An 18411-nucleotide genomic window follows, 5' to 3' on the forward strand; every position below is an offset into this window, starting at 1 on the left:
TTTCTGCCACTTGCGTGTGGTGAAATGGGGTCATAACTTAAGAGACGGCTGTTTCATATCAATTATTTTACATAAAATCATATTTCAAACCATAAATTAATGTTCGACAGCCAAATTAAAGAAACAATACCAATACAGGCTTACAGTCTAAATTCGACATTGTGTTGTCTACGATTAGACAGCTGAGTTCTCATTCCCGTACGTCGTACCTAACTCTATAATGACCTTTGCTTATTGTCACATGTGCGCCGCATTCGCGATTGTTGCCGACGCCTGTTTGCAGGTCAGCCCGCTCGGTTGTTATACATATCGAAAAACCGATAAACTTTTAGGCAAAAAAGTCACTATTCCAGGCCCATTTTTGATTTTTTTTTGCGATATTAGGTAAAAACAGAAGCTTCTTATCGTAGGAAAAATAAAATGGGAAATCATTGGAAGGTGGCACACTACCTTTAAATACCGGTGAGGGCATACCTGGATAGGGACTGCAGAGAACAGCGTGTGAGGAAAAAATTAACATGCATTGCGCTTGGTTTGTGCGATGGCTTAGTTACTGGTACGGCATGCTCTCTAGTTGGAGGATATTTCACACATCGGAAACAGCCACACACACAAACACACTATCAGATGTCATTGTATTATAATCATTATTATCAACAGCAGTGAAAGCGTCAGCGACCGGCGGCAGGCAAGACGAGTCTGGCCGCCCGGTGACCGGACTGGAATAAATACGGTGCCGTAGAAATCTGGGCGAGATGTGTTGGGTGTCGGCCGGTCAGACGGCCAGGTTCTGCACGAGCACACCTTCCCCGGCCACCTGGACGTCGTACACGCCGTAACCGAGCTGCGGGCGGCCGAGAGACGGGGTCAGAGAGAGAGGACGGCCGGCCCGCGGCCGTCACACCCCACCCCACCACAGACCAGCGCCCCATCAGACCGGACAGACGCGCTCAGACGCACTCCAACTCCGCGCGCCGCGCCGCGCTACTGTCCGTAGGTGGGCACCGGCAGACACCGGCACCGGCACAGCTACCCGGAGAACACCGCTACCGCTGCCCGGAGAACACCGCTACCGCTACCCGGTGGGTATCGGCACAATTGTTCACGCTACCGGTACAATTGTAACCGTCTCTGCACGATATGGCACGCCACGGAGAACAGAGCGACACACAGGACAGAGAAACACAGAGAACAGAACGGCACACAGGACAGAGAAACACAGAGAACAGCACGACACAGAGGACAGAGAAACACAGAGAACAGAACGGCACACAGGACAGAGAAACACAGAGAACAGCACGACACGGAGAACAGAGAAACACAGAGAACAGAACGGCACACAGGACAGAGAAACACAGAGAACAGCACGACACGGAGAACAGAGAAACACAGAGAACGGCACAGAGGACAGAGAAACACAGAGAACAGCACGACACAGAGGACAGAGAAACACAGAGAATAGCACGACACAAAGGACAGAGAAACACAGAGAACAGCACGACACAAAGGACAGAGAAACACAGAGAACAGAACGGCACAGAGGACAGAGAAACACAGAACAGAACGGCACACAGGACAGAGAAACACAGAGAACAACACGACACAGAGGACAGAGAAACACAGAGAACGGCACAGAGGACAGAGAAACACAGAGAACAGCACGACACAAAGGACAGAGAAACACAGAACAGCACGACACAAAGGACAGAGAAACACAGAGAACAGAACAGCACAGAGGACAGAGAAACACAGAGAACAGAACGGCACACAGGACAGAGAAACACAGAGAACAGCACGACACGGAGAACAGAGAAACACAGAACAGAACGGCACACAGGACAGAGAAACACAGAGAACAACACGACACAGAGGACAGAGAAACACAGAGAACGGCACAGAGGACAGAGAAACACAGAGAACAGCACGACACAAAGGACAGAGAAACACAAAACAGCACGACACAAAGGACAGAGAAACACAGAGAACAGAACGGCACAGAGGACAGAGAAACACAGAGAACAGAACGGCACACAGGACAGAGAAACACAGAGAACAGCACGACACAGAGGACAGAGAAACACAGAGAACAGAACGGCACACAGGACAGAGAAACACAGAGAACAGCACGACACGGAGAACAGAGAAACACAGAGAACAGAACGGCACACAGGACAGAGAAACACAGAGAACAGCACGACACGGAGAACAGAGAAACACAGAGAACAGAACGGCACACAAGACAGAGAAACACAGAGAACAGCACGACACGGAGAACAGAGAAACACAGAGAACAGAACGGCACACAGGACAGAGAAACACAGAGAACAGCACGACACAGAGGACAGAGAAACACAGAGAATAGCACGACACAAAGGACAGAGAAACACAGAGAACAGCACGACACAAAGGACAGAGAAACACAGAGAACAGAACGGCACAGAGGACAGAGAAACACAGAACAGAACGGCACACAGGACAGAGAAACACAGAGAACAACACGACACAGAGGACAGAGAAACACAGAGAACGGCACAGAGGACAGAGAAACACAGAGAACAGCACGACACAAAGGACAGAGAAACACAGAACAGCACGACACAAAGGACAGAGAAACACAGAGAACAGAACAGCACAGAGGACAGAGAAACACAGAGAACAGAACGGCACACAGGACAGAGAAACACAGAGAACAGCACGACACGGAGAACAGAGAAACACAGAACAGAACGGCACACAGGACAGAGAAACACAGAGAACAACACGACACAGAGGACAGAGAAACACAGAGAACGGCACAGAGGACAGAGAAACACAGAGAACAGCACGACACAGAGGACAGAGAAACACAGAGAACAGAACGGCACACAGGACAGAGAAACACAGAGAACAGAACAGCACAGAGGACAGAGAAACACAGAGAACAGAACGGCACACAGGACAGAGAAACACAGAGAACAGCACGACACGGAGAACAGAGAAACACAGAACAGAACGGCACACAGGACAGAGAAACACAGAGAACAACACGACACAGAGGACAGAGAAACACAGAGAACGGCACAGAGGACAGAGAAACACAGAGAACAGAGAAACACAGAGAACAGAACGGCACACAAGACAGAGAAACACAGAGAACAGCACGACACGGAGAACAGAGAAACATAGAGAACAGAACGGCACACAGGACAGAGAAACACAGAGAACAGCACGACACGGAGAACAGAGAAACACAGAGAACAGAACGGCACACAGGACAGAGAAACACGGAGAACAGCACGACACAAAGGACAGAGAAACACAGAGAACAGCACGACACAGAGGACAGAGAAGCACGGAGAACAGCACGACACAGAGGACAGAGAAACACAGAGGACAGAACGGCACACAGGACAGAGAAACACAGAGAACAACACGACACAGAGGACAGAGAAACACAGAGAACGGCACAGAGGACAGAGAAACACAGAGAACAGCACGACACAAAGGACAGAGAAACACAGAACAGCACGACACAAAGGACAGAGAAACACAGAGAACAGAACAGCACAGAGGACAGAGAAACACAGAGAACAGAACGGCACACAGGACAGAGAAACACAGAGAACAGCACGACACGGAGAACAGAGAAACACAGAACAGAACGGCACACAGGACAGAGAAACACAGAGAACAACACGACACAGAGGACAGAGAAACACAGAGAACGGCACAGAGGACAGAGAAACACAGAGAACAGCACGACACAAAGGACAGAGAAACACAGAACAGCACGACACAAAGGACAGAGAAATACAGAGAACAGAGAAACACAGAGAACAGAACGGCACACAGGACAGAGAAACACAGAGAACAGCACGACACAGAGGACAGAGAAACACAGAGAACAGAACGGCACACAGGACAGAGAAACACAGAGAACAGCACGACACGGAGAACAGAGAAACACAGAGAACAGAACGGCACACAGGACAGAGAAACACAGAGAACAGCACGACACGGAGAACAGAGAAACACAGAGAACAGAACGGCACACAAGACAGAGAAACACAGAGAACAGCACGACACGGAGAACAGAGAAACATAGAGAACAGAACGGCACACAGGACAGAGAAACACAGAGAACAGCACGACACGGAGAACAGAGAAACACAGAGAACAGAACGGCACACAGGACAGAGAAACACGGAGAACAGCACGACACAAAGGACAGAGAAACACAGAGAACAGCACGACACAGAGGACAGAGAAGCACGGAGAACAGCACGACACAGAGGACAGAGAAACACAGAGGACAGAACGGCACACAGGACAGAGAAACACAGAGAACAGCACGACACGGAGAACAGAGAAACACAGAGAACAGAACGGCACACAGGACAGAGAAACACAGAGAACAACACGACACAGAGGACAGAGAAACACAGAGAACGGCACAGAGGACAGAGAAACACAGAGAACAGCACGACACAAAGGACAGAGAAACACAGAGAACAGAACGACACACAGGACAGAGAAACACAGAGAACAGCACGACACAGAGGACAGAGAAACACAGAGAACGGCACAGAGGACAGAGAAACACAGAGAACAGCACGACACAAAGGACAGAGAAACACAGAACAGAACGGCACAGAGGACAGAGAAACACAGAGAACAGAACGGCACAGAGGACAGAGAAACACAGAAAACAGAGCGACACAGAGGACAGAGAAACACAGAGAACAGAACGACACACAGGACAGAGAAACACAGAGAACAGAACGGCACACAGGACAGAGAAACGCAGAGAACAACACGACACAGAGGACAGAGAAACACAGAGAACGGCACGGAGGACAGAGAAACACAGAGAACGGCACAGAGGGCAGAGAAACACAGAGAACAGCACGACACAGAGGACAGAGAAACACAGAGAACAGAACGGCACAGAGGACAGAGAAACACAGAGAACAGAACGGCACAGATGACAGAGAAACACAGAAAACAGAGCGACACAGAGGACAGAGAAACACAGAGAACAGAACGACACACAGGACAGAGAAACACAGAGAACAGCACGACACAGAGGACAGAGAAACACATAGAACAGCACGACACAAAGGCCGGCGTGCTCTGCCTGTACCGCGGGCCGTGGCGTGACCAGTGCCGCCGCTGCAGGGAGGGGGGGGGGGACGGTGATCTGTCGTCCCCTCCCCGCGCCAAGCAGTGCTCTCAGTAGCGCCGGGACGCGGCCGGACGCCGATATCGTGACCCAGGGCCACCAAGGCGGGCGTCACTTCCGTGTGGGCCGGTCGGTCACACGGCTGCCGGCGCCGCGGAGCTCCAGCACGGAACAGCGCACCGAAAGGAACGGAGCACAGGACGGGACACACAATACAGCATGACAAACGACACACAACACAAAACGGTAGAGGATACAGAATATAGCAAATTAGCAATTGGCACGGCACAGGAGACAGAATACAAAAGGACACAAGACACGAAATAGAACAGGGCAAGGGACACAGAAAACAGTACGGCACAAGACACACAACACAGCTCAGGAGTATTGTTTGGCAGAGGACGCAGAACAGAGCACAGGGCACAGACACAGCACAGGACTCGGAGTACAGAACAGAGCACAGAAAACAGTACGGCATAGGACACATAATGCAGCACGGGACAGAATACAGATACGTGCATTGCGGCACAGAATAAAAAGATGCACCACCACGGCACTGGACATAGATTGCGCCATCGCCGCCGGGCCGCCAGTAGTCCCCCGGTGCCCTCTGCCCGTCCCCCTTCTGTCCCCCTCTCTGTGCCCCTCTGCCCGTCCCCCTTCTGTCCCCCTTCTGTTCCCTAAGCCCTCCCCTTTTGCATGCGAGTATTTCCCCACAAAGGATTTCCCACCCATCGTCTTGGCCGTGGCGTTCAAAGATGGCGGCCATATTGCGCAGACCAGAAACCGGCCGCCACATCCGCTACGTTTAGATGCGTAGATACGGAGCCCGCCATGTTAAGCAGAATTAAGCGGAAAACACGATGGGATCCTCACAAGTTCTCAGCTATAAGTAACTGATGTTATCACTCAGTGATGTATCCAAGATCTTGAAAAGGGGAAAGCCAAACCTTCTGAATGGGCCCCACCCATGCCTTAGGGGCCCCAGTGGTAGCATAATTACCCACGCCCAGGTGCGGTTCTTTGCCACTTTCGCCATGTGAGAGAACCTTTTTAGGCACACTTGGCAATCTAAAAAATAATGTTAAAACGTGAAAAAGCCTTGGCGACTTCATATGCCGTAGTTTCGTGCAGCTTTGATCACCAACTCCTTTCCAACGCCTTGGTAACTCCTTTCTTTAAAATAATAAAATAGGTGGACAGCGTGTTTCGTTTCAGCAACCAAAAGAAAGCGCTGGCCGCGGCCTGGAGCATTAACCGTGTAGCGCCTTCCTTTGGTCGCAAAACGAAATAAGCCCCGTCTCGAGGTCCATGCCTGTCGGGTCCCGATTTGAGAAGCAATACTAACATAGGTACTGACAGCACTGAGTACCGAGTGGCAGATACTGATGCCAGTGCCAGTGCGTTTTTAGGGTTTTGTGCTCGGATTCTGCCAGAATGCTCTTTTGTGTACAGGTCAAGGTAGTGTTGGAAATTTGGCCTTGTGGTTTAAATACGCGGTTTTTTGGGTGATATGTTTTTTTTTGAAAACTCACTAAGGTAGCTAATGTTGTCATACGCCTGGCAAAAGTGAGCAAAAAAGGCGGAAACCATAAATTCTTAATGAATATTTCTGCTGGGCCAAAGTTGCCATACCAGCATACAACATTGGCCACTTGCATTTTCAAAAAAAAATGTATGCAGTGTTGCAGCACACACGAATTTGTCATTTTCGAAAAGCCAAGCATCGCCTCTATCTACGCCCTCCGAAGTTGCACGAAACTATGGTATGACGTCACGTCAGGATCTAAACGCGAACACTAGGGATCGGACCTTAGGGGAAGTTGGGGCAATGCCGGAGTTGGGGCAAAGCCGAAATTCGAGATATTTCGAAAACCGTACGACATGGATGCCACCTGTCAGTGATGCTCTGAAGCTTAAGTGACTACCAATTATCGCATGTTTGTTACCAGTCGTCATTCGGAATACTTCGGCAGTGAGGGCGCCAAGAGCGTTTTCAAGGTACGTTTCCTTTGTACTACATGCGTCTTCGAAGCTGCATTTCCTACTCATTATGCTACCGTTTGTCTGGCCAATTCGGTCAAGTAATCTTCAGCACGTCTTTGCATAAGTGTGCTGCCTATTTGAAATTTATACAGCACGTTGAAAAGTTATGGGCCTGCAAATGAAAGTATGGCTAGCTGGGGTAATGCCGAAAACGTGCAATTACGCGCGTTAAAGCACGCTACGTGAACTTTACCGCTGTAGAATAGCAACGCGTATTTTTAGTCACACAAATTACACTTTTAACCGACACAACGGCCTGTTACCATAAGGAATGATTTACCTGGCCTTTTCTTATTATATCACACAATTATAACTTCCAGTGTGCACCAAGCGTCCTCAAGCTCTTAAAACGCGTGTCAGCTTTGACGAATTCTGGATAAAATTTGAGATAAAATAGCAAAACATCAATTTCGGCATTCCCGTAGATCATTTCTCCCATTTTCGGCTTTCCCCGCAGTCCGGGGCAACGCCAAAAAGTCACTTCTTTGATATTTTTAGTTTGTGCGCTTAACGGTATGCGAATTCATCAAATGCGCCTGGTATGTTTGAAAGGCAAAAGACTGGCCTCTCGAATGACGCCAACAAGAATAGCTTATGTTGTCTACCTTGCGTGCTACGGGCGTCAGAAAAAAAGTATTCGGCGTTCCCCCAACTTCCCCTACAAGCCGGACTGTATGACATTACGAATGGAGACCCTTGAGTCATGAGGGCCAGGGTAGGGCCTTTAGGTCAGTATGGGGCTCTTAAAGACCGGTACGAGCCCAAACGACCTGTGTGGGGCCGCCACGACAAAGGTGAGGCTCTTGGCATCTGGCATGGGGCCTACATCAATAAGGATACGGTATGAGATACCCAGGCGTCAGTCATGAGCACCAGAGGCCGAAATGGGGCGCTCCGAGCCCGCTGTTGGACCAACCCAGAAGCCAGCGGAGGGTCCTTGAAGGCCAGTATGGAGACTTATATCTAGGTCTAATATCTAGGTTGATGTACATAGGCCCTCAGAGGACGATGTTAGCCCTCAGACGCCAGCATGGGGCCCTCAGAGGCCAGCTCGGGGCTATCAGACACCGATTGGGGCCCTCAGAGTGCATGGCCCTCATAAGACAGTGTGGGGCCCTCAAGAGGTCGACGTGGGCCCTCAGAATCCAGTGTAGGCACTTACAGGCCAGTGTGGACCCTAAGAGGTCAGTGTTGGGGCCCTCAAAAACCTGTATGGGGGCCGTAAAAGCCGATGTGGGTTTTTAGCATTGTCATAATCGAACAAGAACCAGGGCTCCACACAACCATGATGGGGGCCCATCAGTTGTTCGGGAGCAAAATGTTATGATGCCCCCCCCCCTGATATGCCTTGGGAGGAGGGAGCATGGTCATCATGGCCCCCTGGCGACCGCCACTGACTTCCAGTGGCGCATGCCTAACTTCAGTTTCATAGAGCTCACACCACATTCATCGTCCTTAATTTTCAATCTTTGATTATAACAATTGCAGGCACCACAGCTCCAAATAGCTACCTTTAGCAGATGGCCACGACCCCTGAGATACATCCCAGCAGCAATCCTCATTCAAAATTTGTCTTGTTTCGCTCATAAATGCCTCAACCTAACAGCGAGTCACGCGCCAGCACTATGGCGGTCGGACGCAACCATTGCTTTCTGGTCTGCGCACCATGGCGCGGCGCCCATTGGACACCATCTGGTGGCCGATAGAGTTCCGCGGCTCGCGCTCTGTGTGTCGCTCTGGCCGCGCCGCGTGTGTCTGCGTGTCTGCGTGTGCTCACCCGGTCGAGGTCGTCGCGGACGGCGGCGGCGGCGTGCTCCGGTGTCCCGGCAGGCAGCATCACCAGCGCGAAGCCGCCGCCGCCGGCGCCCGTCAGTTTGGCGGGCAGGCCGCGGCGCGCCGCCGCCAGGCAGACGGCGTCCAGCGCCGGGTGCGACACGCCAAGGGCGGCCAGCAGCGCCTGGTTCAGGCCCACCAGGCGCGCCAGCGCCGGCTGGTCGCCGTCCGCCAGCGCCGCCAGCGCCGACTCCGAGACCGCCTGCATCGAGTCGAGCACCGGCTCCAGCGCCGCAGAGAACCGGTCGTCAGCCAGCTGCTCGTGCACGTGGGCCACCATGGCGCGCGTGTTACGCGGAACACGCGTGTCCACCAGCAGCACCTGCGTCCGCGGCCGTAACGGTCAGAGGGCACCGGTCAGCTCAGCGCACACGGCACGGCGGTAACGGCCACAGGTCAAATCATAACTCACAGCATATGTCACAGGCCAAATTATTCGCACGAAGCATTACATATCATTCACTAAATAAACTGAGTCATCAGTACATTGAAACGGTACGGAAATTCGCTAAGTTTCTTTTGTGTTACAAAGTAATTCGTATACCTATAATAAAATACAAAAAAAACGTTTCGTATTATTAGATTTTCCAAGGGTGATATCACCCTTGAAAAAAAAAAAAAATACGGAGCGAGCGAAGTCTTAGCGTAATTACGGAGCGAGCGAAGCGAGCGGAGTCTTTCGTAGATTAACGGAAATTTCTGAGTATGAGCGGCCGGCCGGCCGTGCGGACGCTTTTGCGAGGTTCATCTCAGCAACCACTTGACCGATTTACATCCGGTAATTTTGTAGGGTACCTTCATTCCTTCTACCAAGTATTGGACTATTCCCGATGCATGTGGGTGACCCCTTATGCACGTGCCACGTGCAAAACGAAGAGGTTCCATGACAGATCGACCAAGCCATAACACCCTACTTCTCAGATTTTGATGAAATTGCGTCTAGGGGGTTATCTGTACCATAGATTCTTAACCCTCGCCCGTATAGGGGGGGGGGGGGTCGAACGGACCCCCCCATGGTTTTTCGCGAATAACTCGCGTAAAAAGCGGCCGATCGCGACGAAACTTTCAGTACCCTCGCGTTCATCAATTTTACACCTATCCTGAAAATTTCATGACCCTGACCCAAATGACCTTTGACCTGTGACCTACTTTTCGAGACCATGTTTGGCCGGAATCGCGATTCGGCGTATGTCGGCTCGCATTAGCCGCGCGTTTGCAGTCTTTTCGTGGTTTCAAGCGTTCAAACATGTGATATGATGTTGCCCCCATGCATTAGGGTGGGTGTCAAGGTCACCTGAAGGTCAGGTCAGGTCATTGACCTTTGATGACCTCGGTTCACTTTTTCGAGTTTTACATGTTTCTAGGCCAGTTTTTGGAGCTGAATTCGAATTTAGCAACCATATGAACATTTACGAAGTAGTTTTGGTGCCTTCGTAACATGTTACGAAACTGTCAGAGGCGGTTGCCACCTACTACGAATACCCTTACTGGTTGACCTGACCTGACCTGACCCGACCTGGCCTAAATGCATGAAGACATCATCTGTGATCAAAACTAACATGATATTCGTGATCAGCACCCCGAAAAAACCAATAGCAGCCACACTTTACGACGTTCTAACACGTCCCGATTTTCCCGACTTTTGGGTCATTGACCTGACCTGCAAGGTCAGCCAATGACCTAGGACCTTAAAATTGGGTATCATCGGCTTCCTCTCGTCACGGGCAACACGCTCGTTTTTTCCGCGAAGCTCTAGCTCGATCAGGGGCGAAACGGGAAGGGGGGGGGTCCAACGGACCCCCCCTTATACGTTCGCGGCTGGAAAAACACCAATACGGGCGAGGGTTAATCTCCTATTTTCAGCGTTATAGGTACTTACTTTCCTTTCTTAAAATGGTTTACGATTTATAGCCAGTGGCATTTTTCAAAATGCTCAGAGCAACCATCTTTTTGACTCATATTATATAAAAACATGGCCAGTAACTTACATTAATATGTATTTCACTAGAATCCTCATTGACTGCAGAAAATGCATCAATAAAAATATTTGGAAAATTTTCAAAATCTCAACATTTTTTAAATAAATTATTTTTTGATTTCTGATTTTCAAAATGTGGCCATTCAATTTTTGACAAAACGATTATGCCTAAAGGTGCCTCTGGATATGGAAATTTAATGAAAAGAAATTTGAAGAGGAGTTTTGCCTTTAACTTTTTACATATATTTCTTTTATTTAAGGCAATGTTTAGGGTAAAAGGGAACATTTGGTGACACGTTCCGAAACCAATCATTCTCCTACCCTAAACCCTCGAAATAGTTTATGAAAATTGGAAATAAAAGCCTGGCACTCACACTCACACAACCGACTGCGATTATTCAATGATTTCGCTTAACTTTCGTTTCACTTTCGGGCATTGTTCAATGTCTGTCAAGAAAGCTAATTTAGAGCCGAACACTGATGTGTGCTGCCTTGCATGTACGTTTTGTGTTTTTTTTGCGGTGTTTGTGTTTGGCGGCGGGTGAGCGGGCGATGCGGGCGGTTTTTTTGCGTCGTTTGAGGTGTTAAACTTGTTTGCGGCTGGCGGCCGCTTTTTCTTTTTTGCGGTGTTTGCCTTTGGCGGCGTTCGGGCGATTTTTGGGCGTTTTCAGTTGGCGGTTAGCGGGCGTGCGACGCTGGCGGTTTTTTGCGCTGTTTTTGCGTTTTTTGCGGTTTGCGGCAGGCGTGCGTTTGTTTGTTGTTTCTGTTTGCGACGTTTGCGTTGGCGTTTCGGGCGTGCGTTTTGCGGCGTTTACGTTTTGCGGCGGGCGGGCGTTTTTCACAATTCAAAGTCCAAACCTTCGGGCCACAGCGCTCCTCAAAAAGCGCTGCCCTCGAGTAATTGATATCACAAAAATCTTTGTTTAATATCAATTATGGGGATATGCAGTTTTATATGAATCTAATGAGTATTTAGCTTAACCCTCGCCCCGTTGGGGGGGGGGGCATTTTGCCCCCCCCCCCCTGTGGTTTTTCCTGAATAGCAAGAAAACGGCGGCGCGCAGCGCCGCCAAATTTTCAGTACCTTCCCGGGCATCAATTTGACACCTTCACACCAAATTTCAAGTCTTAGGTCACCTTAGGTCAGGAGTTATTGAGGTCAAACTGAGGTCATGTTCGAGCAAAAGTGAGCAAAAAACATGCAATCTTGAAACACTCACCAAATCTACAGTTATCAAGCAATTTCAAAGTTCTTTATATGGTCTAGTAGACAAAAAGCGGCGCTACAAAACTGTTACCTCGGATTTTCAAAATTTTGGGTTTTTGACCCCAAAAAATTCAAAAAATTGATTTTTTTAAGAAAAACTAAAAAAAAATACAAAATTTTTCCGAATTTCGAAAAAACGGAATATATGTGATAGTCCCTGCGCTCTTCTATAAACATACCAAGTTTCAGATCGATATCTCGTTTTTTGGCCAAGTTATAGCGAAAAAACTGTTCAAAAATGATTACGTCAATTTTTTGAGCTCAATTTTTAGCGATTCTAGACCACGTACGGCAAAACAAAGACCACCATTGAACTCCCCGTGACAAGCTGCATCAATTCGATACCCATTTTATGCAAAAATATTAACTTTGAAATTTGACCTAATTTGACCTGACCTTGACCTGACCTTGACCAAAACGTGACCTAAGCTGGCCCCAAAGGCTGCCTGACGCACATAATCGCATTTGTCATGTAAAATGGACCATAAAACATGTATCACACGACACTTTCATATTGTGCCCCCCCGTGACCTGACCTCTGTGACCTGACCTCTGTGACCTGTCCTGGTATCAGTGACCTCAAATAGCAAAATATGTGTTTGAAGAACATTTCCCTATCGATGATTTTAAATGAAATGCATTTTACTCGATTTTACAACGCATTTCTTGAAATGCCTGTGAAAATTGGACCTTTGACCTGACCTGTGACGTCATCGGTTTGACCTAGGTCAATAAAATTGGGTCACAAGGTAGTTCCCTGACAAGGGCTATCCAACACCGTTTGCCGCTTGTCGCTAGGTTGCGTGGTTCTCTAGATCTTAGGGGGGGGGGCCAAAATGCCCCCCCCCCCCAACAGGGCGCGTTGCTCGGCAGAGCCCAGCGGGCGCGCGGGTTAATATCTGCGGATGAAATTTATAGTTTTTATGCTAGTCACTGGGGCAATATCTCCCCAAGTATTCGACGGATGTGATTTAAAATGTTACAACACGAATCGCCGGGCTAGATAACCCCATAGCCGAAATTTCATTAAAATTGGAGAGGTAGGGTGTTATTTCGCGTTTTTTTTTTTTTTTGTTGATCTGTTGTGGAATGCCCCAGGTGTCCGTTTTGTAGCAATCGCAATATCTCGGTAACTACTGAGCCGATCGCGCTGAAAGTTGGCATGTGGGTAGGCACTCAATAGGCAATGCATAATGCATATCCATGTGCCACAGTTATGGTGCTGGTTCACGTGCGCGCGCACGTTCAGGGGTCGATTCCAGATCTCGAGAACGGCTGGACCGATTGCGCTGAAATTTGGTGCATGGTTAAGGACCGGCTACACTGTAAAAAATGTTAGCACAGTTTGAGTTTTCTGACTCACTTTAATGATGTGTTCAAACAAGCTACCTTGCTAATGAATCCGTATTTATCGAGTAATTTAAACCTTATTGCGAAGCAAAACACGGTTGATCCAAATCAGGATGAACTTAGCTCGGAATCCCCATGTACAATGACACCTTTCGAGTAATCGCCATGTATTCATACCTGCATTTGGCGGACACTGTGTTCCGAAACACGAATACGATTTTGTGGAAGCATCTTTGCGCACGGTTATACCGTGTTGAATGACACGTTGGCGTGTTTTACCCCTCTGCGTCGAGTTTAAAAAGCAGAATGAGGTTATTTGAGCCGCGATCTTGAGAGATATTACCACTGTGGGTTGTTAACTTACTCGGTTCAGTTTCGCGCCAAATGCAGCGCCGCGTGGGCCTCAGTCGCCATCTTCGTGCGATCCAGGGAGCTCGTGTCTGTGCTGCGTCTGACGTCTTGTTGGTAAGTACAAGCGATACTTGCTCCAAATTATTCTTAGAAATAACATCAGTGATATTAAATGTCTTTTAGGCGTGGTTGCATAAATATTATCCGTGCAGTGTGGCGTTATGGATGGAAAGGAGGAGCCCTCGGCCCTGATTCTCATTCTGCCACTCCACCACTGGTGACTATGTGTGCGTTTATAAAAATGCTATAGGTACATGAATAATTTGGACTGTACCTTTTCAACTTTGGCTATGAGTATGTATCTACCAGCTAGTTATGATTAGTCTGCCTGGTTTCTCTCTTCCCCTCTCTCTCTCTCACCTAATCTTTCGCTCGCTTCCTCCCCCTTTCTCCCTCTCTCTCCCATTGTGCCTCCCTCCGCTTTTCTTTTTGTCTGTGGAAAACAAGTAGGTAGACATCTGTTTGGCTGCGAACTGACATAATTTATTTACTTCAGATACGGCTCAAGATGAGCAGAATGAAGGTCAATCTCGAAGTCCCAGTCAGAGCTCAAGGCCTGTGAGGCAGGACTTCATTCCTTGATGAATGCGGCTCAACTGCTAACAGGATAAAAAGGTATTGTTCTAGGCTATTTCTGCCGATTTATTATTTCACATATCACAATTAGTGTCTGCATGGGACTCGGTTGTAGTTTAGTAGACTGGGGTTTTGCCTTCTATAATTTGAAGCCGATATGAAAATTGAAATCACATGTTTAACGTATTTATTATCATCAAAAGCGTAACCGAAACCCGACGAGAGCCCGGGCGCCCGGGCGCTCTCTACCCCTGCGCTCTCCCTCCCTCTCTCGTCCCGCTCCCGTGGTCAGCTGTCCCGCTGTCCAAGCGAGGCCGTTGCCATGGCGACCGCTGACGGCCTCCTCCGACGGACGGATCCGGACGCCGAAGCTCTTAGCTCAGCCGTCTGTATTTTGATGTGCATTGGCTATTATTGGGTTGATGTTGGACGATAGGTCTATAATAGCCGTTTTCACGACGGCCATCTGGTACACTTTTGGTGCACATTTGGTGTAGATTAGGTGCAGCTTTGGTCAAATAAGGTTCAGTGTGATTCTTAGTTGCTATCAGCTAGGGTTGCACTAAGTGCGTAGATGTCTGCTTTGTCAACTTATCAGACATTATCAACGATTAAACCGCTCTAATTAATTTATAAAATGAAGATATTGGCTCTAAAAGAGATCAGGTGCAGATTTGGTCAAATTAGGTGCATTCGCCGGGAAGCCCGTCGTGAAAACGGCTAATGGGTACCTACACACCTTTTTAACCTCAAATTAAAATAAGTCAACTTCAAATTAAAATAGGTCAACTTCAAATTAAAATAGATCAACTTCAAATTAAAACTGTCAACTTCAAATTAAAATAAGTCAACTTCATATTAAAATCAGTCAAGTTCGTTTTAAAACATTGCTACACTAATAGTTATGTTCTTTGAAGCGCATATATTGTGTAAAACCATACACAGTGACAGATTCATTGGCTGATCCAGAAAGGCGGTCTTGGACGCCGCGGGGGGGGGGGCATGCCCCAAAAAGTTTCTCCAAATTCCAAAAACTCACCGGATTTTAATTCCCTGCGCACTGCTGTGCAGTTTAAAACAAACTTTTCTTATTAAAAGGTGTTTAGTTTCCGTTTTTTTCTCGAAAAAAAACGAAAATTTTCGTCAATTTCGGGGACTGCAGGGGGGGGGGCATTTGCCCCAAATGCCCCCCTTGGATCCGCCAGTGGACAGATTTGCTGCACCAATTTGTCACCGTGTATGGTGTGTATGCAGCCACTGTGAGCTGCACCAATACATACATATGTCACTGTGTATGGGTTTGCATTATATTCGCTTCAAAGAACATAACTACATAGTGTAGCAATGTTTTAATATGAAATTTACTTTTTTAATATGAAGTTGACCTATTTTAATTTGAAGTTGACAGTTTTAATTTGAAATTGATCTATTTTAATTTGAAGTTGACTTATTTTAATTTAAAGTTTACTAATTTTAATTTGAGGTTAAAAAGGTGTAGAGTCGATAGTGAACTTACCGAATCCCCAAGTATATGTTAGTTTAGTACGTTGGCCTTTCGTGTAAGAGTATAATGACAGGGAATGGCCATTTAGAGGTCAAGGGACAGTCACTTCAGTAATGGGTGCGAGCTTAACCCGCGACCCGTTGGGGAAGGGGGAGGCACCCCTGTTGTTTTACGCTGATAACTCAAAAACGGCCGCGATTTTTAACTCCAGATTCTAGTACTTCTCCGGACATCAATTTCACTAAACTCCTGAAAAATGGGTCCTAGGTCACCTCGGGTCATGAGTTATGGAGGTCAAACTGAGGTCATGTTCGGCCATTTTCCGTCGAAAAAGTAAAAAAGTGGTTCACGGAAAAAATCACAAAAATAAATGATCATTCTAGAGACTAAAAATTCGCACAGTAGGTACAAAATGCATGGCAAAGGGAACTGCTACCACAAAATTTCCAAAATAGAAATATCAAGATCTTGATATTTCTACACCCAAAACTCCTTCAGGTTTTTTTTTAATTTAGAGAAGTAAAAAACGGAGCATATGTCGGATATCTCCTTATTCCTTATCGGCTTTACACATCCTAAAAAATCAACAAAATAGGTATCTTTAAAACTGCCAGTAATGTGTATAGTTATTTGAAAGACTAAAAAAAAGCCACTGTTCTTGTGACGTCCTATTTTTTCAGCACTTGTTAGGTACTGAAAGTAGTCTAGAGTAATGTCTACGATACTTACCCTCTCTTCCTGACTGAATAGGTATAAACGTTTGTCGTCTCTTTTAAATGATAAAAGCCACTTTACGTAATAAAATGTTTGTCATTGTAAACTGGTACAATTTGACCTTGCTTGCCGTCCTGTGATGTCATAGGTCAAAGAAAAATGACGTCGAGACGCGTCGAATAACCTACAAGTTGACCTAAAAATGTCAACTTAAAAATTTGACCTCAGGTCAAGGTCACGGAAAAGGTCATGTTGCATGTCATTCGATTCGTATTGTTAATTTGAACACATTCCTGGTGTTTGCAGACACTGTTTGAGACGTTTCGTGACCTGAGATGACCTCAGAGGCATTAAAGGGGCCACAGGTGCAATTTTCCGGTTCATTGTGTCATGTTCATTTGTGTCCCGATGTTTGAGGGTGTTTTCGGCCAAAAGAAGAGGATTTCAATTTTCTTACATTGACTATATAAGTCAATGGAGAGGTCGCAAAATCGACCTGACAGGTCACCGAAATCGAAATTCCGAGATATGCAAATTGTTCATACTGACAAGCTCATGCAATCACTGGCGGATCCAAGGGGGGGGGGCATTGGGGGCAAATGCCCCTCCCGTGAAGGGCATTCAATGTAAGTATGCCCCTCCCGCCAGATAGGTTATTTTTGGCGTTTTTTGAGGTTCGAAATTTCAAAATTTTCTTCAGAATCCCATAATCTTGTCCAAATTGGATGCTTACGCATCAGACATCGTTTTAAAACCAACTTCAATTAATTAAAAAGTTAAATTTTCCTTCCAGGTACATACAAATGTCAACTTCGGTCATATTTCCGATGATTTTTTTTTGGGGGGGGGCCCAAAACGGCATGAGGCTCAATTTGAATATATTTTTTATTTTTAATTAAAAATAAATTTCGGCAAATCCCAAAAAATAGTGGCCTAAATCCAAGGAGTTTTTAGTTTTAGGGGCACCCTACCTTGGGACCCTTCGCTAAAATGCCCCTCCCATGACAGGTGGCTGGATCCGCCAGTGCATGCAATAGCATGAGTTTCAAACTTCTGGGATGTACGAATTTACTTTAGAAATGACTGAATCACAAAGTTTTTAGAGGCATAATCACTTAACTTGACCTGTGACCTGACGTTATGTGACCCGGGGTCAAAAATATTACTCACGATGCGAAATTGATGTATCATAAGCTATACCAAGTTTCGCAGCGCTGCTCGCCGCGTTTTTTACACTCGCAAAAAAACTGGCAGGTGTGGCCAACCCCCACCCGCACCCCCCACCCGTGCGAAGGTTAAGGTATGTATCATTATGCTGTTCATTCATGCACTTCGTCATTTATTAACAATAATATTTCTTTCTTATTTCAGACACGGACCAGGGTTGGACGCTTTTTAGAATTTCCTCTCGTGAGGCACAACGACGTGTCCGCGAATGATGGGTCCGCGACGCCGTCCTCCCGGCTCCCCCTGCATCCAGAACGCTAGTGTCATGGGTGGAGGGGAGCGAGGCTGCCATCTCCGAAGACAACACGCCTCTGAGTGTGCGCCTCCTAGTTTGTGCGGCAATG

The 18411-nt window shown here is 47.4% G+C and overlaps 1 protein-coding gene and 1 long non-coding RNA gene across 6 annotated transcripts in view; one reads left to right on the forward strand and one right to left on the reverse strand.

Moving 5' to 3' along the window:
- Positions 1 to 621: 621 nt before the first annotated feature.
- LOC122377477 (mevalonate kinase-like) overlaps positions 622 to 18411 on the reverse strand; it is a 116979-nt gene continuing 99189 nt past the window's right edge. For all 5 annotated transcript variants that reach the window (XM_043357535.1, XM_043357533.1, XM_043357534.1 and 2 more), the window contains 2 exons: positions 8985 to 9362; positions 622 to 844 (listed from right to left, as the gene is read on the reverse strand). In XM_043357535.1, coding sequence (XP_043213470.1) covers positions 776 to 844; positions 8985 to 9362 — 447 coding nt within the window. In that variant the 3' untranslated portion in view covers positions 622 to 775. The remainder of the gene's footprint in view (positions 845 to 8984; positions 9363 to 18411) is intronic.
- On the forward strand, positions 14013 to 18279 carry LOC122377480. Its single transcript, XR_006255874.1, has 3 exons — positions 14013 to 14100; positions 14543 to 14661; positions 18212 to 18279. It is a non-coding gene; the product is annotated as an uncharacterized LOC122377480 (long non-coding RNA).

This window comes from Amphibalanus amphitrite, unplaced genomic scaffold (assembly GCF_019059575.1).
Source record: "Amphibalanus amphitrite isolate SeventyFive unplaced genomic scaffold, NRLGWU_Aamphi_draft 000045F_arrow, whole genome shotgun sequence".
Classification (NCBI taxonomy): domain Eukaryota; kingdom Metazoa; phylum Arthropoda; class Thecostraca; order Balanomorpha; family Balanidae; genus Amphibalanus; species Amphibalanus amphitrite.